Genomic DNA, 24,540 nt, shown 5'->3' with positions numbered 1-24,540 from the left:
TTTTAGTGGTTTTTCAACCTGTGGGTCCCCAGATGTTGTTGAACTACAACTCCCATCACCCCTAGCTAGCAAGGCCAGAGCTCAGGGGTGATGGGAGTTGTAGTCCAACAACATCTGGGGACCCACAGCTTGAGAACCCCTAAAAGTGTCCGTGGTACATTGTGTGAGGGATCCCTACGTTAGTCCCATACTGCAGCCGTGGGCTGAAAGACTTTAAAAGCAGGAGCACCTCTGTGGCCCTCCTGGGATTACTGGACTCAAACTCCCATCAGCCCCTGAGAACACATCCAATGGCCAGGCATGATGGGAGTTGTAGTCCAATAACACCTGAAGGACCACAGCTCTCCCCCTGCTCCTCTCAAATTCAGAGTTTTACTCATTTACTACATTTATGTTCCAACTCCCCCACCCACCCATGAATTGATGGCAGCAAACAATGGTCTCCCTCTCCCACTTCGATCATCACAATGACCCTGTGAGGTAGGTAAGGCTGAGAAGGAGCCACAAGCTCCAGCTGGCTGTATCCACTGTTAGCTTCTACTAAGAGCAGACCCACTGAACCTGATTGGACACGACTAACGGCAGTGTATTGATTTCAGTAGATCTGCTCTGAGCAGATGGAAATCCTAGTTTTCCAGCTTTTTTATTAGCATTATTTAAAACATGGTGCTGAGGGGGAGATGCCTATGGTTCTACTGTGGTGCATGGTAGGGTCTTCTGTTGTTGTGATCAGCCCCTCCCCTTTGGAAGAGATATATTTTGAGAACCCCAATTCTTCTGCCTTTCCCCCCAATAACCACAAGCCAAGTAAATTGTGAAACGTGCTTCAGAGCACAAAATATTTTATTTTTTAAAGAATGTACAGTGTGTTGATTCTAACATTTAGAGAGGACAGGGAGAAGGCTCTCTGTGCCAAGGAAAACCTCTTGAGCTGAGAACATGTTTTGGTGGGTCCACATGAAAAGACACAGAATCAGAGACAGCTGCACAAAAAGGGCAGAATGGCCAGTGGGGCACAAGTATTTGAGAAGACTTGGAAGGTAAAAAAAGAAGCAGCCATCATCACACTGTCAGCAAAAAGTCCAGGGCTCTTGAATGTGGATCATTAACAATTCCTCCTGAACACAAGTAATCCCTTCGTCATATATTTAAGGCTTTCCAGATTCCAAATATGTGGATTTAACCCATAAAGACTCCAGTCAATATTAATAAATCAGTAATAATAATCATGATTTATTTATATGCTGCCCATCTGACTGGGTTACCCCAGCCTCTCTGGGTGGCTTCCAACAAATTAAAACACAATTAAGATCCAACATTTAAAATTCCCTTTAGAGGGCAGCCTTCAGATGTCGTCTAAAAGTCAGATAATTGTTTATTTCTTTGACATCTGACGGAAGAGCATTCCAGAGGGAGGGTGCCACGGCTGAGAAGGCCCTCTGCCTGGTTCCCTCTAACCTCACTTTTCGCAGTGAGGGAACCACCAGAAAGCCCTCAGAGCTGGATCTCAGTGTCTGGGCTGAATGATGGAGGTGGAGATGCTCCTTCAGGTATGCAGGGACAAAGCCGTTTAGGGATTTAAAGCACCAACACTTTGAATTGTGCTCGGAAACGTACTGGGAGCCAATGTAGATATACCGTAATTTGGGACCAGTGTTATATGGCCCCAGAAGCTGCTCCCCATCACCAGTCTGGCAGCCGTATTCTGGATTAGTTGTAGCTTCCGAATCACCTTCAAAGGTAGCCCCACATACAGCACATTGCAGTAGTCCAAGCGGGAGAAAACCAGAGCATGTACCACTCTGTGTGTACCAGATGGAGTTGATAAGATAGCTGCCCTGGACAGTGTTGATATATGCCTCAGTGGACAGCAGTGAGTCCAAAATGACTCCCAGGCTGCACACCTGGTTTAAGGAGTTCAGTTACCCCATTCAGAACCAGGGAATCCTCCCCACCTGCCCACCCTCTGTCCCCCAGAAACAGTACATCTGTCTTGTGAAAATTCAACCTCAATCCATTAGCCGCCTTCCATCCCCCAACTGCCTCTGGACACCCGCATAGTATGTTTACCACCTTCATCGGTTCAGATTTAAACAGGAGATAAAGCTCGGTATCATCCACATATTGGTGAACATCTAGCTCAAACCCCCTGATGATCTCTACCAGTGGTTTCAGTGTTAAAAAGCATGGGGGAGAGGACAGAAACCTGAGGCACCCCACAAGTGAGTGCCCAGGAGTCCATTCACTTCCCACTCCTTTCTGGACATGATGCAGGAGGAAGGAGCTGAACCACTGCATAACAATGCCTCCAACTTAACATCTCTTTCATCTCTTCAGCATGATTGGTTGTGGTGGGTGAGTGAATTGGCTCCATCACTACCAGAGCAAATCTTAACCCAGCACATAAATAAATATTTAAGTCTCCCTCCTGTTGGGGTTCTGTCAAGCTTAAGAGGGTGTGTGTGTGGCCTACCTCAAAGGGAAGGTTGGCTGAATCAAAATCTGCTTGATTCAATAGAATACCACAGTGATCCTGATCATGAAGTAAGAGAAAGACCCTCCCCCACTTAAAGAACAACAACCTTTAAACCATTACTGCATTAATTTAGAGATTTATAACCAAGAGTTTGAGAGAGAAAGAGAGATATTGCACTTCAAGAGGAATCGCCAGAGAGAAAGAAGAGCATCATCTACGATATAAAGAGCTTCTGGGAGTTGTTTTTTTTAACTATACAGTGGCTGCAGAAGGAGCCTAAACACAAACTACATACATACTAGAGAAAATCCACTTCCAATTAATTTTTAATTACAAATCACAGTTTTCCTTTTTCCTTTTTTAATTCATTATACATATATCTATTTGGATGAGCTATGTTTCCTGCCTCCCACTCAAAGGGAGGAGGTGTATTGTGGGAGAAAGGTCAATATGTCAAGAAAAATCCCAGCCAAATATATCTTAAATGCTTCAGGATAAGCAACAAATGCAGGCTGGTGGTTTTATATGCATAAAACTGTGCCCCAATCCCTGTAAGGCCACAAACTGCAATGTTAAAGGTGACAAATATCCCCCTAAATATTGGGAAAGAGCTCCCCTTTCCTAAAGCATTCAGAAACCACTGAAGAATATATGGATTCCAATCAAAGTCAGCCAAAGGGTGGAGGGAGGACAGCCTTCTCCCCACCTCTCTTTTGATTCTTGCAGCAGAGAGTAGCCATTTAATTACTGGGGATTTGTCTCTCTCTGGAGTTAGAACACTCCAGCTGGCTTTTACGTAACGGGGTGCATTTGATGACTGATGCAAGTCAAGAGTCTCAGTGGGAAAAGCCACCAAAACGAATCTTCCCCTCAATATGAGAGAGGACAGATTCTGTAAGTGGCATGGGATTTTGAGAAATTCTTTGTAAATTCATGTGTGACGGTCCAGGTGACAGACTTGCTGGGTGCTATTTTAAAGTGGGGTATTTTCTCTGTCCAATTCTGCCATGTCTTGAGTTTCCTGAAGCTGCAGCAGACTGGAAAAAGACAAGAAAAAACAAAGCTGAATCCAATTTCTACCTACACAAGAGAAGAAAAAAATCAACAACCCACAAACAGAACATTTTATTTATTTATTAAATTTGTACAGCGCCCTATACTCGTATGTCTCAGGGCAGTTCATACCAGGGACATTTTCATAAATGTATGGGAACACTACTTCCCTTTGACTCCAAGTTGAATAGATAAACTCAAAATGCAAAGCATCTGGAATTCTGTGCCAAATCAACCTGAATCCCCAAAGCTGAAAGGCTTTTGCAAAAGCATCCCCCAAGCAAACCTGTGGGCTGAGGTGAGACACAAAGAAACATCTCCTGGTCAGTGGTTCCTCCAAATGTTGCAGGACACCAACTCACAACACCTAGGGAGAATTTGCCAACCCAACTTAGGCAAGCTGTAGTCCAGCAACACCTGGAGGCCCAGAGGTTTCCCGCCACCCCCTGCTCTTGACCATTTACTCACCCCACCCCCAAAAGAATATAGGCTTTGCTCAGCATGTAAATTATGGGATGTTTTTGCAACAACTCCTCTGTGACCCTCATAACTCCCATCTGTAGAATGGGCAGAAGAGGGAGGATCTCCCTTACCAGCGGGCATGTACATGTGTGTTTCCAGAAATGAACAACGTTACCTGCACAAACTGGGAAGGGTTGTAAAACTGGACTGTGCCGGCTGGGGGTCCTCCTGAAGGTGGCTGCAGTGGAGAAGGAGAGCTTTCCATTAGTGAGATGCAAACAAAAAGAGGCATCACCATTTCTTACCAAGTTCATTTTGTGCACTTGACAGATGGAAGGAAGAGGTTGCATAACACTGCCAGCGCCCCCAAGTAGGTGCAGAGCAACAGAAGTTTGTTGTTATACATGGATGGAAACACACAAGACACACACACAAAAGGAACTAAACCCACGCATTCTCCCCCCCCCCCAGCGCTTCAAGAAGTTTCCCACATTGTCAACAGCAGCAGCAGTGCAGGGTCATCGCCAAACCAAGGCACATGCACAGACCCAAAATGACTTGCTTGCTTGGGGCATGCGGGAGGAAGAGCAGAAGGGGTTAATGGTGGCCAGTTGCTTGAGGAAGCACCAGCCAGCAACCTGCATTAGTGAGGCTTACGCCTTGCTTGAGAAACGCATGGTGGACTCGCCCCAATTCATGTTATCAGAGGAGCCCCCCCACCCCCCACGAAAGTATAAGAAGCATTTGGCTTCTCCCTCACAGAGCTGGGGGAAAGACTTCTGCGCTCCTTGCATTTTAAAGGCTAGAGGCCCAGATGAAGAAAACCTGCTTTGGAGGCTCCTCCAAACGTAAAAGGCCTTAACCCAGACAGATCTATTATCAGATCATTTCGATCTTCAGAAATTGCGCTGTTAGAAGCACCACAGCGTCCATTCCACATTTGTGAAAATTCAGTCTTTTAGTGTGGCAGGAACTCTGGAACACCCTGCTTATTGGTGTTAGGAAGGCACCCTCTTGCTCTATTGCTTTAGACACCTGCTGAAAACTTTTCTGCTTCAGCAAGACTATCCAGACCCGTTTGCTTGTTTCATAAAAATTATACACCTCTCAACTGTAAAAAGAAAACGCTGGTGACCAATGGGGTGACAGATGTCGCAGCCAGATTGTGCCCTCACATCCAAAAGAAAAGCTCAAAGCGGTTTACCAAAAATTAAATAAATTAAAAGAATAAAATTGACACTAAGAAGAATTTACAGTAACAATTTAGGAATTTCAAAAATGTAAAAATAGGTAAAGGTAAAGGTACCCCTGCCCGTACGGGCCAGTCTTGACAGACTCTAGGGTTGTGCGCCCATCTCACTCAAGAGGCCGGGGACCAGCGCTGTCCGAGGACACTTCCGGGTCACATGGCCAGCGTGACATCACTGCTCTGGCGAGCCAGAGCAGCGCACGGAAACGCCGTTTACCTTCCCGCTAGTAAGCGGTCCCTATTTATCTACTTGCACCCGGGAGTGCTTTCGAACTGCTAGGTTGGCAGGCGCTGGGACCGAACAACGGGAGCGCACCCCGCCGCGGGGATTCGAACCGCCAACCTTTCGATCGGCAAGCCCTAGGCGCTGAGGCTTTTATCCACAGCGCCACCCGCGTCCCTAAAATAGCAGTAGAATGTAAAAATAGCAGTAGACTAAAAACAGATTAAAACTTGCATCAACTTTCTAAACATCTGGGCAGGCTCATCTAAACAAGAATGTTTTAGCACATGCTGAAAAGAGTACAGGAAAGGTCTGACATCAATAGGCAGGGGGTTCCAAAGTGCATTGGTGCTACCTGACTAGGAGATCCGAGTTCTTACAAATGGGAAATGGGTATTATGTGGCACCTGTAACAGTGCCTGTTCTGTTTATAAATTTTCAAAACAAACCACCACACAGAGGCGGCTAGTGACGTCTTGGCCCTGTGGGCGGAACCTCCAGCCTGGCTCTCCTCAGGTAAACACCTCCCCTGCAAAGCATCACACAGAGACCAGAGCGCTTTTGGTACATCTGATGCAACACCATGCAGTGGCTGTAAAAACCTTGGTCTGCCACATTCCCTCCTTTGCCCAGGGAATCAAGGACTTCCAGAGAGAGAGAATTATTTTTAAGCAGAACAGCAACATGTCCACTTGGGGATGGCGCGTGTTCCAGGTCCCCAAGTATCACTCCCCTTGTACAATAGCCTTCAGCATTATGGTGCTAACTCCACTTCAGAGGTTGTAGGACTACAACTGCCATCACGCCCACCCACTGTTAGGGACCATGGAAGTTGTAGTCCAGCAACTTCTGGAAGGTACCAAGGTTAGAGGAAGCCGCTGCAATAGTATTTGAAGGGCAGTAAAAACTCATATCTGAGTGTTTGACATGAGGAGAGTTTAATTTACTGGGTTCTTCAATGCTGCTCTTGAGTCTTTGTTGCATTGGTTTCAATGTTCTTTGTGTTAAGCTTTAAAGATTCATCATGTTTATCTTTATGCTTTTCCTGTTTGAAGTACAATGCCCTGAATATTCAAATCAAAACACTGTCTAAACCAGCCTTCCCTTTAAGCTGTAGTTCAACGCTTCTGGTTGGGGAAGGCTGGTCCAAGCATTCCAACAAATAAATATGGGGGGGGGGGGTCACCACCATATTTTGAGGACTGGAATAAACCCAGCTCTCAGTCCTGAGTTATTTCTTCTTGCAAAGACTAAGTAAGTTGTGTCCGTCCCCCACAGGAAGAGGTGGAATGTCCAATGCAGTCAAAATTCTCAAAGGAAAGGATTACTAAGAGAGGAAGGAGCCCAGCTAAACTTGGATCACAACTGTGACTCTCTAAAGGCAAGGAGGAATACTTCATCTTTGTGGCCTCATGTTAGTCCCATGAAATGCAGATAGGAGAAGATGTGTATTAAAAAGTAAAGCAAACATAAAAGAGGAGAGAGAGATAGAGAGATGGAGGGTAGGGAGGATGAGGAGAGAACTCAAAGAGGGAGAGAGCCAGGGTTAAGGAAGGATGGCCAGCCAAATGTACCTGATTAAAATGCTGGCTTACTTCACGTGATAATGAGCTCATTGAGCTAGAGCGCGAAAGCTACAAAACAGCAAAAACACACACATACACACACACACACACAACACAACACACACAAAAAAAGGGAATCAAAAAGTCATCATGCAGGCTTCTGCCTCAAGCTCTCTGTTCTCCTATTTTCAATAAATGGGGTGGAGAAAGGACCTTCCAGCACCAATGGTTAAATGATATGAATTACAAAAGGAGGCAAGTTAGCTTAAATTGCAGAAATAAAAAATAAAAGGGCAGGAGAGTAACTTCTTTGGTTAAACACACCCAAGATGCAGCTGGTAATGGTGCCTGCCTACGATTTGTAAATCTAGTGGGGTTACGGTTATGTATCTGCATGGCATTTAATATGATAAATCACACACATGCACAGAGGGGGAAAGAGGAGAATCTACCACCCTGCCTTTTCACATAAAAAAAGAAAAAAAAGAAACTTCCTCCACAACCTCCTTCCTGTGGGGAAAGGCCACAGCTCAATGGCAGAGCAACTGCTTTTCCTGCAGAAGGTCCCAAGTACAGGCCCCTATGGCCTCTCCAGGCAGGGCTGGAAATGTCCCTTCTTGTATGAAAACCCTGGAGAGTCACTGCCAGTCAGTGCAGACAATACTGAGCCAATGATAAGGCAGCCTCCTCTGTTCTTTTGTGCAGAGACCTGTTCAATTAGCATCCCCCACGCCCACCCCCTGCCCAGCCTGAAAGCACATAAGAAGAGCCTGCTGGAACAGACCAAAGGCGTGGCATTTAGTCCAGCCTCCTGTTCACACAGTAGCCACCCAGATGCCCCAAAGAGAAGTTCAAGAGCAGGATTTGAGCACAAGAACACTCCCCCTTCCTGCCATTTCCAGCAACTGGATTTCAGAAGATGACTACCTCAAAATGCAAAAACAGATCTGAAAAGCCTCTGCCAACTACTCCTGGGTCTGATTTTGGAGGCAACACGAAACTCCAGGGGCAAATCTGCTCATGACTTGGTTACCTGCTCCTGGTGTCCCTTTATCTAAGGGTTTTGGACTTGCCTGTAGAGGTCCCCCCACCCACCCACTTGGCCATGCAGACCTACCTCTCCAGGCTGGGAGTCCTCTGGGTTGGAGGGAGGGAGCTCAGAGCCAGGTGGCAACACGGTAGAATTTAAGTACTCCAGGGAGAAAAACAAAGAAGCAGAATTAGGTGGTAGAACAAACCAGGGAATGGGACCCTAAAGGCCCAGCAAAATGCTACCAACAATCCAAAGATCAATAGGCTTTTGGAAAAAAATAGGTATTTTACGAAATTCTTTTCTTAAAACAGAAATCCTGCTATGGGACAAATCCATATCAGTCCCCAACAAGGGTTGTGAAACCTCCTAAAGACTTATAAGCAGCATGCTGGATCAGGCCAAAGCGGGCCCATCTGGTCCAGCCTCCTGTTCTCCCAGTGGCAAACCAGATGCCTATTATGCCACAGGAAGGACCTGAGCACAACAGCAGCACAGCCCCCACGTCTGTGGTCTGATTCAGAGGCACACTGCCTTTTCAGCATTGGAGGCAGAACATATCCATCAAGTTAGTAGCCACAGGCAGTCTTAATATTCTCTGAGATGAGAACGTGTTAACACTGCAAATCCAACTTACTGAGGGTTCTGCAGCCACTCCAGGGTTGCTCTGGCTTCCGGGCGCCAGCTGCCCTCCCGCCCCTTTCTCCTCCAAAGGCAGCTGATCCTCTGGAACTGCAGGAGAGAGACCCCAACTTAGTACACAAAACCAAGCTTTGTATCTCTTCAGACAGGGTGGTTGGGGCACATGGTGGTGTTGCAGCCAAAGGTGCACATGGGAGAGGCCAAGACTGAGCAGCCAATTTTCCAAGGAGGAAAGACCACAAGCAAAGGAGAACTCCTCTTTGCCCCTGAGAGTAGGTGGGATTAGCAAGTAGACCTTCCACCTGCTGCAGGACTACAACTCCCAACATCCATGATTATCAGCCATGCTGACTCAGGGGCTGATGAGAGTTTGAGTCCAACGTAGTTTGGAGGGAAATAAATTAGCCACCTCTGCGCTTTAGAGCTTTCCATGATTTGCCAGAAAACAGTTGTCTGCGACAAAATGTTTCACCCTCTAAACTGAATAGGGTAGGGGGGAGACTAATTGCTGTTTGTTAATGGGATGTTCTACACAGTGTCTACATTTCAGAGTTATGAAACCATAAAAGATTGTTTGCTTCATATTGTATAAAGGTAAAGGTAAAGGGACCCCTGACCATTAGGTCCAGTCGTGACCGACTCTGGGGTTGCAGTGCTCATCTCACTTTATTGGCCAAGGGAGCCGGCGTACAGCTTCCAGGTCACGTGGCCAGCATGACTAAGCCGCTTCTGGTGAACCAGAGCAGCGCACGGAAATAACGTTTACCTTCCCACCAGAGCAGTACCTATTTATCTCTACTCTAAATATGTTTTTTAGTATTTTCATTTTTATGTTGTAGCACCTTGGCTTTTACTCCTTTAGATCTTTTGATCAGTCGGGGAATATATTTTCTAGTGCTGGCTGTTCAAACATCAAGTCAACTGGTAAAGGAAATTTCAAATTTCAAGGAAGAACCAGAGAATTGTAGGGCTGGAAGGGAACCCCAAGGGTCATCTAGTTCAACCTTCAAATCTCACTTTTTAAAATTATTATTATAAAAACCAAGGCACCTAAAGATAGCAAGAAATACTTATAGCTGCTGGCGAATCCACCCACCAAATGGCAGTTTCCATGAAGACTGTGAAAACTCATGACATTTTTATTTCCTCCTTTCCTTAAAGAACAAGAAAGAGGCCAAACGAGAGGAAGAAGACTGACCCTCAAACAGTTATACAAGAGGAAGTGAGGGAGGCAAAAGAGGTGGGCTGGGGCTCTCCAGGCTCGACTCACCTGAGTTTGGGACAAAGAGGTTTGCTGCGATGGGCATGGGGGCCAGGGGAGCAAAGAGGTCTGATGGAGCAGGGGGCGCAGCACCACCACTGGGTGACTTGGCCCCACCAGGGTTCAGGATGTCGACATACCGGGCTCTGCTTCCTGCTGGAAAGAGGCAAGGAGGAAAGCTTATCACCATGCAGTGATTGAGTCTGAAGGTAGAGATCAGGGAGTGGGTGGGTGAGGGCAACCAGGAAGCAAGAGCACCCTCCAAAAATAGTCATAATCACATTAGCAAGGGTCCAAGCAAACCCATTTAAACTAACGGACATTATTAACTTAGGTCCATTCATTCACAGAGAGCCAGCATGATGTAACAGTTAAGTGTTGGATTAGGGCCTGGGAGAGACTAGGGTTTGAATCCCCACTTGGCTATAAAGCTCAATAGGTGTGACTGTGGGTCACAGTCACTACCTATCAATCTAATGTAGTAAGGATTAAAACAGAGAAGGAAGAGAACTATATACACTGCCTTGAGCTCCTTGGAGGAAAAGGTGGCATATAAATTAAATAAATAAATGAATTTTCAGTTACTCTAAGCAGGACAGCTGGATTCAAGCTCACTAACGCTGGGAGTGTGAAGTGCGGAGAACATCACGTGCCAGTAGAATAGCCACGTAATGGTCATTCCACACTTGCAAAGAACCAATTCTTCAGTGTGGCAGCACCTACCCTGTGGAACTCCCTGCCCCTTGATGTTAGGAAGCCACCTTTGCTGTATTACTTTCAATTCCTGTGGTTTTTTTTTAAACTGTTTTTAAAACTACTCACTTTATATTGAAAAAACAACAAAGTTTTTATTTGTTTAAAAAAACCTGGCCTTTGGTCATAATGGCAAAAAATAACTGCTTATCCAAGAGCAAGAATTGCAAGTGAATATGGAAATAAAATCTGGGAAAACTGGTTGCCCCTTATACATTATTGTCAGGAAAGTAACTGCCTACTCTGAGAGCAGATTCAAGTAGCTTTTGAGGTATGCAAGGTATTTTAAATAGGAAATACTGTAGTTCTGTGGATTATTGTTAACAGTTGTCAAATAATAATTACACACACACACTTCTCTGCCTAATACCTGCCTAGTAATTATTTGTTTCGCACATAATTTTGCGTAAGGGTAACAGACCTGACATGCAGCTTCTTGCATCTATAACGACTGGCAAAGATGGAATCCTCTGCCAAGGACCCAAACAAACAAACACATCTATTGTACATGCTATTAATGCCCAGAACACAGCTCACACCTGAACAGTTACCTGCTTTCCTGGAGAACATGTTTACGGAGCTGTTGGGAGGTCCTCCTGATCCAGAGGGAACTGCTTGAGGGACCTGAGGGAACCCTGAAGGAGGTGGAGGTGGTGGCTTGCTCTGGAAGTAGGAGGAAAACAGACCCTTGAAACCAAGGCCACCTCCTGGGGCAGGTGCATTAGGAAAGGAAACGAACTAAACTCTGCTCTTTGCTTGACCCCAGACTATCTGTCACATTCACATCATGCACTGTGATACCACTTTGGACAGTCACGGCTTCTCCTGAATAATTTTGTGAATTAATTCAGGGTGCTAAGGGTTGCTGGGAGACCTCCTTAGACCCCTCGCAAAGCTACAGCTTCCAAAATGGTTGAACAGCCAATCCCTCTTTTACAGGGAACTCTGGGAACTGCAGCTCTGCCCAGTATTTACCTCTTCCTCTGGTTCATCCAAGTTGACCCACCGCTGTTTCTTTTCATCCCAGACAATCTAGGAGAACACATAGGAACTGGTTAGGAGGCAAACCAGGCAGGCTGTGCAGATGTTCAGTTAAGGACTCACAACCACTGGGATTCAGGGTAGACCTACCGATTTGTTCTTATCATCAGGGAGGTGAGCTTCATTCTTGCCTTTCCCCATCAGCCAGCCAAGCCACGTTGCTCCACTCTGCAGGGAAAAGAAAAGAAAGGTAAGTCTTGCAAGAGGGTGAAGACAATGGCCCCGCCCCCAACAAACCCAGCCAACTGGAAAAGCTGGGGGCAGAGATGAAGCTGCTACTTTTACCTTGAATGCTGGCCTACCTTCCGAGGCTCAGGCTCTTTTTTGCTTGGCTTCCCTTCTGGGATGGGCGGTGGGGGCGGGGAGGGCTGCTTGGCTGCAGAGTTCCGCCTCTCGCGCCCAACAGAGTGCACAGAGGATTCTGAGGTGGTCCGGGATCGCACCCCGAAGCCCTGCAATTGTTACAAAAGGAACCAGGATAACTTTACAACGCCAAAAGAGAAGGAAGCTTCAGCAGGTGCCAAGAGGTGTTGTGGGTCCCCTGTTAGTCTGGGTCCCCTGTTAGTCTGACTCAAGAGCAGATCCGCTGAAATACAGTGGTACCTCTGGTTACAAACTTAATTTGTTCTGGAGGTCCGTTCTTAACCTGAAACTGTTCTTAACCTGAGGTACCACTTTAGCTAATGGGGCCTCCCGCTGCTGCTGCACAGCTGCATGAGTTCTGTTCTCATCCTGGGGCAAAGTTCTTAACCCAAGGTACTACTTCCGGGTTAGTGGAGTCTGTAACCCGAAGTGTTTGTAACCAGAGGTGTTTGTAACCCGAGGTACCACTGTAGACGGATGGATGGATGTTGACTAACTTTGGTTGATCAGCTTTGTTAACTTTGGTTCGTCAGTTTCAGTGGGTCTACTCTTGAGTAGAACTTAGTTGGACACAACCCAAGGTTCATCAGGGCAGAGAAAAAGTTCCAATGCAGCATGGAGGTGTGAAGAAAGAGTGAGATATTTTTTTAAAGGGAGGAATGAAAGAGAGACAGACAGACAGACAGACAGACAGAGCAACAGAGGTAGGGAGTCTGCGCATGGCATACCATGTGAACTGAAGAAGACTGGGAGGTGGATCTGGATCGTCGGCCCGAGCCCTGCTTAGACACAAAGCCAGTACATCAACAAGCAAGCTAAGCCAACCTACTAACAGCGGATGCAGAGTCAGACCAGCACATTCTTCAGCCACAAGTTGAGCTTGTTAAGTGGGAAGGCAAAAGCTGTATGGCGAGCCTGATACAACAGGCTGGGAGTGGGGAGCCTTTGGCCCCCCAAATATTGCTGAACTACAACTCCCATTAGCCCCAGCAAATGTGGCAAGTGTGATGATGGGAGTTGCAAGTTTTCAGTTGTTTTAAACTGCTTTTAATATTGTGTTTTAAAGTTGCAACCCACCCAAGGACCTTAGGGTGAAGGGCGGGTAATTAATGTTTATAACAACAGTTCAGCAATATCCAGAAGACTATAGGAGCTCCACGCCTGTAGCAGGTCTTGACTGGACTCCCCCCTTGACCACCTGGCTTCTCTGCTCTTGGCCACTCTTCAGTATGACTGTGTGGAAAGGAGGATTAGGTTATCCGGGGGGGGGGGGGGAAGGTGTCCAGAAAATCTGGCCCACACACCTAGAACAGAGGGGGCTACTCTGCCAAACAAACGGTCTTAGGAACATGAGAAGCTGCCTTATACCAAGTCCATCGAGCTCAGTGTTGTCTCCAGGGTTTCAGGCAGCGAGTCCTTCCCATCCCTACCCAGAGATGCTGTTAGGGACTGAATCTGTGTCCTTCTGCATTCAAAGCAGGCACTCTACCAATGAACCACCTCGCCTTCTGCTTCAGCATGCCCCTGGCGTGTGAGCATGCACACAGCACACACAAACAAGGGTGGGGATTCACAGCACGCCTTCAATACCAGACCTTTTTTTCTGGGCTGTATACAACAAAGTTTTTGCTCAGTGTAGACTCACTGAAATGAATAAGCCTAAATCAGTCATGTCCCATTAATTTCACTGGGTCTCCTCTGAGTATCGGGGTAACGTTGGGTACAACCCTTTTATATGTGTGCCAGATGAGGATGGCCACACACTCATCGTCAGCACAGCTAGCTGGGAGGATAGCACTTCCAAGCAATGGATTCAAAAGCAGAACCCAGAAGCAGACCTCCAGATGCCCCTTTGCTTGGCCCTCGTACAAACCTGAGCTACAAACTGGAGAGGAAGGAAGGACAGAGCTTTCAGACAGGGTCATGGGTAGAATTTGGCTCCAAATTAATGGCCATTATGTCCTCCCAACAAAACAAAACGTTAAAAAAAGAGTAAGAGCAGGATGGATACCATGCTTGCCATCTTCCCATAGAAGTCATCCTCTCTGGGCTCTGGTCTGGCCTTCCAAGCTTGAGTCTCCTGGGAGCCGCCCTGCACTCCTGAGGCAGATATAAAAGACAGATCAGGATGAGTATGAGTATGCAATGGGTTGGAAGGAGGCACAAGAATGATTGCATCATTAAATTGCATCAATGGATAAACCAGCTCAACGTTTGCTGAACTTGCTTTCACAGGAAGCAGTGATGGCCATCAACCTAGAGCAGTGTTTCCCAACCTTTTTTGGGCAAAGGCACACTTCTTTCATGAAAAAAATCTCGATGCCCGGCGGCGGGGGGAGAGGTTCCCGCCCCACCGCCCGGCATCGGGGCATCGTTCCGATGCCCGGCGGCGGGGTGCGAGGTTCCCGCCCCCCCCGCCCCGCTTCGGAGCACCGGGAGAAGCGATCTCCCCGCAGCCCCTTGCTTCAAAAGAGGTCCGGGGACAGCGCGAAGCGCTTCCCGCTGTCCCCGGACCTCTTTTGAAGCAAGGGGCGGTGGGGAGAAGCGATCTCGGGCGCTGCGGTGCGCAGGCGCACTGCTCGCTCCTCTTTCCGCGCAGGCGCCTTCTCTCGCTCTTTCGCCTCCTTTTCTTTCTCTGTCGATGGTCCGCCTACAAAGGAGCGAGGGAGGCGCCCGCCATGTTTGGATTTGCATCCAGCAGGAGATGCCGCCGCCGCCCCGCCACTCCCGCCTCCCTCCCACGGCACACCAGGCAAGGTCTCACGGCACACCAGTGTGCCGCGGAACACCGGTTGGGAAACACTGACCTAGAGGGTGATGCTTTAAAGAGGACTAGACAAATTCATGGAGGCGAGAGCTAGCAATGGCCACTAGTCAGGGTGGCCACGATGCTCTGTGTTCACAGCTGGGGGCAGCTGTGCTTCTGAGCATCAGTTGCTGGAAACTACAGGAGGGGAGAGAGCTCCTGTGCTCAGATCCTGCTTCAGAGTTTCCCCAAAGGCATCTAACTGTCCACTGTGAGAACAGGATACTGAACGAGGTGGGCTACTGGCTGTGTTGAATCAAAGGTGAATTGTTTCAGAAGCTTTGCTAATGACATCTTGGCTGTCAAGATAACCCCACAATTAATTGGTAGTTGTTGCAGCAATGAGCTCACATATGTTTACAGTCACTTGCTTTTATAGAGGCTAATGATGCTTTGATGTTACCCTTATCTGTGAGGCTTGGGGTGCTGGGCTCTGAGCCCAGAAAGGGGAACTATCTTTAAGACTTGGGTATCTACCATCAATGCCCTCATCTAGTCAGGTGAAATGACATATGCTGCTTTATGAAGAATGTACGCATGTTTGCTTGGGTGTGGACAAGCCATCCGCTTGCTATGTTGTCTATCCTGCATCTGCAAAGGCTAGGAGAACTGGCAGGCTGCTTTGCTGTAAGTCTACACCTTCTCTAGAACTGGCCACTCTGATGTTTTTCACATTCTTCTTTAGTGTCCCTGCACCTAACCACTCCTACAAGCCCTTCTTTGGACCTGCGGTTCAGAACATTGGTCAAGGGCTGGTTTCTTCTTATGTTCTTATGATATTTTGGTGTGGACATTCCATATTGTACGGCACTCCCCAATGTGACCGTAACTTTGCAGTGCAGGGCACAAGCAAGTGATGGGGACCTTTGAAACATGTGCAGCTCTCCAAGAATGGAAAAAAGCAGAGAGACCCCTTTCTGTCACACCCCGCCCCTGCCACAATGCCAGGACAAACCTGCATCTTGGTTGAGCTGCTCCTGCAGCTGAAGCTCATTTGATTGAGAGGATGGGCCTGTTTGTGGCACCATCCCCATCGTGGGGTATGGAGGGTTCTGCTCGGCTCCATAGGCATGGGCGTAGCTGGGTCCTGGCCCTGTAGAAGGAGGAGCCGCAGGGTAGAAAGGCGTATGGCCAGTAGCCTCTGAATGCGAAGAAGGTGCCGCAGTGACTGAGCTGTCAAGGATGGCCTGGGGAGCTATGGAGGGAGTGACAAAGAAGGTAAATGGACATCTAGGATGTTTGTAACCCACAACAAACTGGAGCCCAGAACAACTCACTATCAATCCAAAGAATATTCCACCCCTCTTTGATGGATGAGAATATATTTGGGTCAATTTGCATGGCCAGAAGCAGCTCAGTGGCTGCTGGCAGGTCAAGCCTACCATCAATGAACTGCAGGGGTTGTGGAAACAAGCTCCACCCAGTCAGCCTGTGTGCCTTGAGACATCATAACCAAAAAGAGCAAACTGGATCCCCAACCAAGTGATGACTACTGGCACAGAGGAGAAGGCTAGCAATGGCTACTAGCCACGATGGCTATGTGCTGTCTTCACAGTTAGAAGGAGCAACTGTATCCAGCTCTTGCTTGTGGGCTTCCAACTGCAGCATCTGGGTGGCAACTGTGAGGACAGGAAGCTGGACTAGTTAGGCCACTGGAGTGACTCATCAGGGCTCCTCTGATGTACTTAACACCAAACACAACAAGGCCTTAAAACTGGGAGCACGAAGGGTCCTGGGGAGCCCACCACCACATTCCAACAGTGGACACTGCTGACAAATGGTTCCCACCCTGCAGTTCACTGTTGTTTCTTATTCTCCCTGCCCCATCTCTGACCTCTCCCTGCCCCATGAAACAATGGCAAGGAACACTCACCGGAAGGCATTAGCTGGACACTCGGCTGCACAGGGTGACCTGTGCCAGGAAGCAAGGAGGCCAGGAGTGGGTTGTCAGAGCCGGATAGCATCTCATGGCCAGCCCCCATCCCCTCGCTTTGACTGACATGGTCCAGTTCAGAGCTTGGTGTGCTGCAGGCATATTGCTGAGGTGTGGATCTCCCTGCGCTGTAAGCGATCCCGCCCTCCTGGGAGACGGAAAAAATCAAAGATGGCAGTTTTCGACTGACAGACATATCTACATGTTTCCCTTTGCTAGGCCCAAGACCACCACTGCAAAAAGTTTCTAGGTTAAAGGCCCCTCTGTGACCTCCATCCCTTAGGCAGAAAGAGAGGAGCACAGGTCGCTGCCTTACAAGGAGTCAAAGCATTGAGCCCATCTAGCTCAATATTGTCTACACTGACTGGCAATGGATCCCCTTCAGGGTTACAGACAGGGTTCTTTTTCTTTTGTACAATGGTTCTTGAGATCAAGGAGCAAGTTTTGGTCTATGTCTGGAGACCCTAGGATGCCATTTTGAATCAAGATGGTGGATTGAACCTTACAAAACTGATTTCAAAACTGCACTGTTGTTGTTTTCTTCCCCTTAGTATTCCTGTGCAACATGAGGTATAAGGCTGCTAATGTTTCCAAGCAACTCTTTAAAAATAAGGGAAAGGTTTTCAGCTGAAACCCTCAGCTCACTTCTGTTTATATTGCACAAAGCAGGGCTACACTGATTGAATGAACATGCTTGGGAATCTCACACACTGAACTTATGGGAGGACAGCATACTCACCTTGATCTGCCCATCTAAGCTTCGAAGTTGTACCAACCAATCAGGCTCATCAAAAAATTCCTGCTCAGGTTTCTCCCTTATCTGAGGGTCAAAGAGCCGCAACCGAGGGGAGATCTGTGAAGCAGAACCATTGTAAATGGTCAAAGGAGGACAGAGAGGAGGGAGCTTCTGGGATTGCTGTTGGGGCAGGCAACTGCAACCACTTTTTAAAAGATTTACATATATTTATTTATAGTAATACATAACAAAGTATAATAGCGGATGCCAAATAAAACTAAATAAGACAAAAGTAGAACGGGATAGCTAAACATGTAGGAATAAATTTACATACTAAAATCCAACATAATAAATTAACACCACAAAGTTTCAAGTGACAGAAATGGGTTAACATTCTCCTGTACCTTATTAGTTCAGTACATTATAAAAAGACTCCATTTCCTGAGGAAGACACTATCTTTTAGTCTGCCCTCTCTGGTTCTCACTATATATGTGAGCGTAACTATGTTAACTATGTCCCAGATTTTAGTTATCCATTCCTCATGGATGGTGTTCTCATTTCCTCCCCAGTCATGACAGATAATAATTCTGGCAGCAGGCAAGAGATGTTGCATCAATTCCCTGTCCTCTTAGTACAGTTTCTTTAACATTTCTGAATAGCAAAATCTGATGATCCATACGTAAATTATAATCAGGTATTACTTAAATTTTCGTTGCTGTATCTTCCCAGAATGTTCTAAATTTGGGGACAAGTCCAGAATATATGCTGCATTCAAGCACGGACTGCAGTCATTTCTAACTTTATGTTTCCCTCTCCACTGAAGATATCCAGGGACTAACTGCTCATAGAAACATTGGAGAGGGCTGTGTGTTGTGTTCGGAGGGGCCTACCTTAACCAAGACACACAGCACTGGAAAAAGGCAGTTGAACCTCCCCCCACCCCCAAAATACTGTACCTGGATCAGCTGACTAATCAGGACCGGGGAATAGTAACAGGGGTTCTTGAGGATGGCTTTGGAAATCACTTCACAGTAATGGAAGGCCTGTGCAGCCAGTCCCACTTCGGCCAGTCGACAGGCGTAGATAAACTTAAAAACCTGTAAGAAAGAGGATTTTGAATCTTAGGTGATTTGGGAGCATGGCCTTAGCAGCAGCAGCAGTTAAAAGCATGAGGGTGCCTGGCCTAGACATGCTGCTTGCACAAGCAGCACCAATGTTCCAGAACCTCAGAGCTGTCATTTCTTCTCAAGCAGCCCAAACCTACAAGGTGTCTAGCGCCCAGCCCCTGCCCTGGCATTCACTCCGGACTCTTCTCAACAGCTCATGTCTGGGTCATGTAACCTTCATAGAGAGGAATGTAACAGGGGACTTTGCCCCCCTTATGAGGAAACACCCTTTGAGGACACCAGGATCGTGCCTGGAATAGCTTTCAGCTGATGCAAGCAAGTTCATTAAGAAAGGTATTTGTATGATCAATGTGTCATTAAAAAAATGAAAACGGGTCACAACAATAAAACCTTAAAAGCTTGCAATAAAAGCCATTAAAAATGTTAGAAATAAGACAGCAATTAACAGTTGTGGAGGGATGTCTTCTTAACTGCCCATGTAGGGCTGGCAAAACAGAAATATTTTCAGCAGGTGTTAAAGAACAGGCTTAGTGGCCAAGTTCCTCTCCTCTGCTCAAATGTCTCTCAAGATCTGAGGGATAGCTCAGTCGGCAGAGCAAGAGACTTTCAATCTCAAGGTTGTTTGGTTTGTGCCCCACACTAGGCAAAAAGATTCCTGCATTGCAAGGGGGGAGGCTATATAACCCTTGTGGTCCCTTCCAACTCTACAATTCTAGGATTCTAAGGCAATGCTCTCATTTTAGCTGCAATTTTTTTATCTTATGTTTCTATCTTTTGCTAAATCCTTTGTACCTGTATTACAATGCATTTTAAGCAAGCAGATGTTTTCATGCTCAGGATTTATCCTGTGTGTGCTCTTGTTTTAGCAAGTCTGTGATGGTATAAAAAAATGATCGGATCTCTCCACAGCTCCATGCATCCAACCTGAAACACTCCTTTCCCAGCTTCTGTGGCCACTCCCATCTTTTGCTTTTCCTTCCCCTCCCTCTCTCCTGCCCTGAGGCTGTGTGGCACAGAAGGCGGGGTGGAGGTGGGGCTGGGAGTTGCCACCGCCCCCAGCACACACAAGCCAAAAAGGAGCTTCCTCCAGCACACATTCCCAAGAAAGGCTCCTGAACTGCAGGGGCAAGGTGCTCCTTTTCCATGCTTTCTCAGAACTTGAGCTGTGTTGCACATTATAAGCAAGATCAAAGTGGAAGGGGACAACAGCTGTCAAGCATTTGCAACCACTGCAAAACAACAAGGGGACAAAGAGCAGCCATCACCCAGGAGACTGAGAAGATAGGAGGCGCCCCAAACCTGGAAATTGGGCAACGAGCATGGCTGTGTCCCCAGGGACTGCGCATATTCGTAGGCTTCTGTCCTTCGGATGGCTTCATTGGTGGAGAACTTTGAAAAAGGTGAACTGAAAGGTAAACAGAAGGGGGTGGGATAGGAAAATATTTTGTAAATGAGACACAGGCACTTGAATTGAAGGCCATTTAGAATATGGAGGTAGAAAAAGGTGCAAGACCCTCTGGCACCCCTTAATTAGCTCCATCAGCAAATTTCATTGCCACAGCCCTCCTTTGGCCTCAGAGTTAAAAACTTGGGACAGGGGCAGAGAGACAAGCCACAGTCCCTCAGCGAGGCTGCAATTGGCCCAGGGATCAGCAATAGGTGCATATCAAAATGTACACAAAGGCAAGGCTTTCCTGCACAACAACCACAACCCTGAGTCAGGGAGAGGCAGCTTTAATGCTCTTTCAAAAAAAAAATGGTGATAATGAAGGGTGGCTGCTTCAATGCATTTGAAACTGTGTTTGTGTTGGTTATTTGGTGTTTGCATGCTGCTTTGTGAAGGCTCACCCCTCTTTAGAAAGTGGGTTATAAATTTATTACACTTAGGGCTTCATGGCAACCCATTCCTCCCCACCCACCTGTGGTTTGAGCCAATCAGAACCAGCTTAGTTGTTTTCTTCGTGTAGACTCCGAATCCAACCTGAGCCATCAGGTAGCAGAAGTGAGCAGCATCTAGGAGGCCTCTCGAAGCTGTGGCAAAAGACAAAAAATGCATCCCTTAAAATGGGCGCAGGAGAGGACTGAGGCCCAGGGCCCTCTGTTCCCAGAGACTGATCACTCTTCCCTCCCACCCCAATCTCCATCGGTGGGATTTGCTTCTGTGGTTTACCAAGCGTGTCGCCCATGGTGGTGATCGTCCTGTGCTCCACCTCCATGTTATTTGTCAGGTTGGAAAGGACCATTGCTAAGTGGGGTCTCCAGTCTCCCCATTTCTCATCTCCACAGCACTAGAAGGGGCGGGGGGTGGCAGGGAGAGAAAGACAGGATAAATGAATTTCTCCGGTACACTGCTAAGTCTTTACCTCTGCCTTTCAGTTTGCTTCTGCATTAAAAACAACAACACTGTACTGTGATTTTACTGTTTTGCTTTTGCAATTGTTTTGCACACTGCCTTGGGACTAATGTGAATGGAGGCATAAAGATATAAAATAAGATGAGCCACTGCAAGTCTGAGGAATAAATAACTACAAATTCACAAAGTGCATGGCTGCTAAGGGAGCACTTAACAGTGCATTCCTGTTTAAGCACGCAGAAAACTGAAAGCTCTTTGCCCAATGAGGAATTGTGGCCTCCTCTAATGGGCAGGGACAAGGCAGGCTCTCACTCAGAACTCACTGTGGATGCTGCGGGCATCCTCCCGGACATGAGCTGGTAGACAGTCTGCAGGGGGTCGTTGATTGGCAGGCTGTTGGCGAACCTGACAAGCCAAGAACACACAAAGTCAGGGGTCTTTCCAAGGAGACATTAAGAGAGTCCAACGGCACTTTGAAGGCATAAGAAGAGCCCTGCAGCAGCAGTTGGATGAAGCAAAGGGAACCCATCAAGTCCAGCATGCCGGTCCAACAGCAACCAACACGATGCTCCAATGGGAAGCCCAAATGCAGAACCTGAACACAACATCAACTCTTCCCACTTGTGGTTTCTAGCAACTGGTATTCAGAGGCATACTGCTTCTGGCAGCGGAGGCAGAACAAAGCCATTGTGGCTAGTAGCCACTGATAGCCTTCTCCTCCTTCGATTTGGTGAATCCCCTTTTAAAGCCACCCATAAGAAGTCTGCTAGACTGGGCCAATGGTCTGTATAGTCCAGCCTTCTTATGGTGGCCAAGCAGATGTCCACGATGGGAAGCCTGCAAGCAGGACCTGAGGAAACAGCAGCAATTCTCCCCACCTATGATTTCCAGAAACTGGTATTCAGAGGCATATTGCCTCTGATAGTGGAGAGAGAACATGTACCCATTGTGGTAAGTGCATTTATTGGCTTACTCCAGGCAAGAGATGAGTAAAGAACAGGTGTGGGTAACCAGGTGACGGCAGCAGAGTTTTAAAAATGTATTGAAGTTCACTGGAAAGAGGGCTGGGAGTGCACATGGAAGTAGGTATCTCTTACCTGGTCATCACTCTTGCGTGAGCCCTACTGTCCATCTTGCTGGCCAGCAGCAAAGCGTGGCCCCAGAGCCCGTGTTTCATGGCTGATTCCAGAGCGTCCTGGTGCGAGAGAGAGGGGGGACAGAAACATGTTAAGCTGGGCATGGATCTCCCCTGGGGTGGGCTCAGCACCCATAGCTCTCCTCCTCACTCCAACACATGCTCAGGAAGAAACCAGCATTTGACTGAGAAACCTTTAATCAGATTTCTTTTGGTGTCAGCACCTACGGTCACTGCCAGATTCTAGAAAGACCTTAAAGGGACTACTTCAACATCTTGGTATAGAAGGGTGTGGTGTATTGCCATCACTGAAAACCCAACATGCAAGCTATGACTGGCAAAGAAGAAGAATACACAAGGACACTTTTGCTGGAGAGTTGGTGGGACATCACCACCACAACAAACGCAAAACAAAACAGGACCAGTCCCCAGCAGTTTGCACTAATGTCATGCTAACCACTTTCTCCCTTCCTTTTACAGAAATGTCTGCCATTGTAAGGTGGAAATGACTATTATAACGAAGATGAAAGTATCTCCAGAATTGGGAGTCGTAGTTCTCTGTTTTTGTCACCTTTGGTTCAGTAACAACACTAAAATTTTACACACACACACACACGTATTACTGTCATGTAAGAAAGAAGGAAACAAGCCATCCCTAGCCTATCACCTTCTTGCGGCCATAGAGCAAGAGCTCCCGGAACCGGTCTGTCTCCTTCTCGAGGTTGCCAATGGTGGCAATGAGGCTGTCTGAGAGGAAGGATAGCTGGGCTTCTCCAGACTCCTCCTCTGCCTGCTCCAGGGCCTCGTTCGTGAAGTCAATCAGGTTTGCTTCATTGGGCGATTTCCCTGGGAGCCACACTGTGCGATGATCCTGCAGCAGGAGCTCAGCAAGGTCTGTGCCCACCACTGTCTGCAAGGAAAGCAGTGGACAGCAACACACTTTCAAAAGGGCAGCTTGGACGGAGATATCCCACAAGCTGGCAAGGGGGTGGGGAGAGAAACATCTAGCTTGTCCCTCTTAGCCCAGAAACTGCAGGAGTTGAGTTCTCAGCCACATGTGACTTTTGGTTTGTTTAGTAAAGTTAAATGTTTGGTAGACTATACCCAAAGAGTGATTATCATTCTTTAGCTCTGCATTCAGGCATTCTTTCAAAGCTCAAGGTGGGATGGCGTGCCTTTCCCTGTACATCACTGCAACCATCCCATAAAACTGAAAGCACAGAGAGGTGGAAGGATTAATCTGCAGGATATTAAGCATTTCACTGGTTCAGATATTTAGCAGGAAGCCCAGAACTCTTACCCCATTCTGTCTGCACAGGAGAATGATGAAGTCCCAGAGGAGCCGGGCAGACTCTTTGTCGATCAGAGTGTCGTTCTGAAAACACCGGGTGGCTTGGTTCTGGGCAAAATTGATAACGTCCACTTTGTGAGTCTCTTCTCTATAAGGAGGAGAAGAGAAAGCAGTGGTGAGGCAGGGAACTAGGCGTCCAAGCGAGGCAGCTCAGAGCAACCTCCGACGTGACACAAGGCAAGTGCTTCACGTACTTGGTGAGGGGGCCAGGGAAGGCTCTCATCTCCTCCTGCTCCAAAGAGCGCTGCATCACCATCTGCAAGGCAAGCAGAGGGAAGCATCATGGACAGGGTCTGTGATGCCTCTCATTACACTGAAGGCAGCACTAACTAGATCCTGCTGAACTCACGAGTTAGGGAACTCAGCAATGGGGGAGTGGGCTCTGCTGAATTCAGGGGGACATAACTATTAATAATAACAACAATAGTAATGTATTACCCCTTCATCAATCAAAGGTCCCAGGCAGGATTACAACATTAAAACACAGTATGAAAACCAGTTTAAAACAGCTTACGATCACAGAAATATGGTGGGTTCTAAAATATACCCCTGAAGTGACAAATGTCATGGTAAATACTAATAATAATAATTATTATTTCATGAGGCAAGCCAAAGTGATTTTCAATATAAGGACATATATAAAACAGGTAACTACATATAAAAACCCTGAAAACAATTGTGTACACACACACACACACACACACACACACACACTTATTAATATAAAGTACAGTTTACAACCACATCACATATAGAAAAGCAATGGGATAAATATTTTAGAAGGCTTAGTGAAATTAATGGCAAGCTTTGTTTCATTGCATATCATCATGATTTTTTAAAAAACGAGCTGGCCATTTACACACATTAAGTATTATTAAGCATTATTAATTATTATTAAATACATTTGTCCCAGATCACCTGGCACTTCAAGTGTGTGACCAGCAAGGACAGCAATGAAAGCTGGGCATGAACTGGAAGCT

The 24,540-nt window shown here is 47.0% G+C and overlaps 1 protein-coding gene and 1 long non-coding RNA gene across 7 annotated transcripts in view; one reads left to right on the top strand and one right to left on the bottom strand.

Annotated features, from left to right (window-relative positions):
• The first annotated feature begins 152 nt into the window (after positions 1 to 152).
• On the top strand, positions 153 to 7,483 carry LOC144326187 (uncharacterized). The gene is made up of 2 exons (XR_013391374.1): positions 153 to 480; positions 6,742 to 7,483. It is a non-coding gene; the product is annotated as an uncharacterized LOC144326187 (long non-coding RNA).
• SEC16A (SEC16 homolog A, endoplasmic reticulum export factor) overlaps positions 2,785 to 24,540 on the bottom strand; it is a 37,911-nt gene continuing 16,155 nt past the window's right edge. The window contains exons 9-32 of one of the 6 annotated variants that reach the window (XM_028714271.2): positions 23,755 to 23,816; positions 23,510 to 23,648; positions 22,877 to 23,119; positions 22,172 to 22,269; positions 21,398 to 21,479; positions 20,892 to 21,009; positions 20,641 to 20,752; positions 20,021 to 20,126; positions 18,551 to 18,691; positions 17,597 to 17,710; positions 16,798 to 17,005; positions 15,880 to 16,119; positions 14,130 to 14,218; positions 12,847 to 12,900; positions 12,058 to 12,207; positions 11,846 to 11,923; positions 11,690 to 11,746; positions 11,266 to 11,377; positions 9,971 to 10,117; positions 8,696 to 8,790; positions 8,146 to 8,220; positions 7,038 to 7,097; positions 4,167 to 4,229; positions 2,785 to 3,513 (exon numbers count right to left, since the gene is read on the bottom strand). In XM_028714271.2, the coding sequence (XP_028570104.2) occupies positions 3,445 to 3,513; positions 4,167 to 4,229; positions 7,038 to 7,097; positions 8,146 to 8,220; positions 8,696 to 8,790; positions 9,971 to 10,117; positions 11,266 to 11,377; positions 11,690 to 11,746; positions 11,846 to 11,923; positions 12,058 to 12,207; positions 12,847 to 12,900; positions 14,130 to 14,218; positions 15,880 to 16,119; positions 16,798 to 17,005; positions 17,597 to 17,710; positions 18,551 to 18,691; positions 20,021 to 20,126; positions 20,641 to 20,752; positions 20,892 to 21,009; positions 21,398 to 21,479; positions 22,172 to 22,269; positions 22,877 to 23,119; positions 23,510 to 23,648; positions 23,755 to 23,816 (2,712 nt within the window). In that variant the 3' untranslated portion in view covers positions 2,785 to 3,444. Of the gene's footprint in view, positions 3,514 to 4,166; positions 4,230 to 7,037; positions 7,098 to 8,145; positions 8,221 to 8,695; positions 8,791 to 9,970; positions 10,118 to 11,265; positions 11,378 to 11,689; positions 11,747 to 11,845; positions 11,924 to 12,040; positions 12,208 to 12,846; positions 12,901 to 14,129; positions 14,219 to 15,879; positions 16,120 to 16,797; positions 17,006 to 17,596; positions 17,711 to 18,550; positions 18,692 to 20,020; positions 20,127 to 20,640; positions 20,753 to 20,891; positions 21,010 to 21,397; positions 21,480 to 22,171; positions 22,270 to 22,876; positions 23,120 to 23,509; positions 23,649 to 23,754; positions 23,817 to 24,540 lie in introns of those variants that run through there. The other 5 variants (XM_028714272.2, XM_028714274.2, XM_028714275.2 and 2 more) reach the window with 5 other exon arrangements.

The sequence above is a fragment of the Podarcis muralis genome, chromosome Z (genome assembly GCF_964188315.1).
Source record: "Podarcis muralis chromosome Z, rPodMur119.hap1.1, whole genome shotgun sequence".
NCBI lineage: Eukaryota > Metazoa > Chordata > Lepidosauria > Squamata > Lacertidae > Podarcis > Podarcis muralis.
The sequence above is the reverse complement of the archived record's forward strand: the minus strand, read 5'-3'. Positions and strand labels throughout refer to the sequence as shown.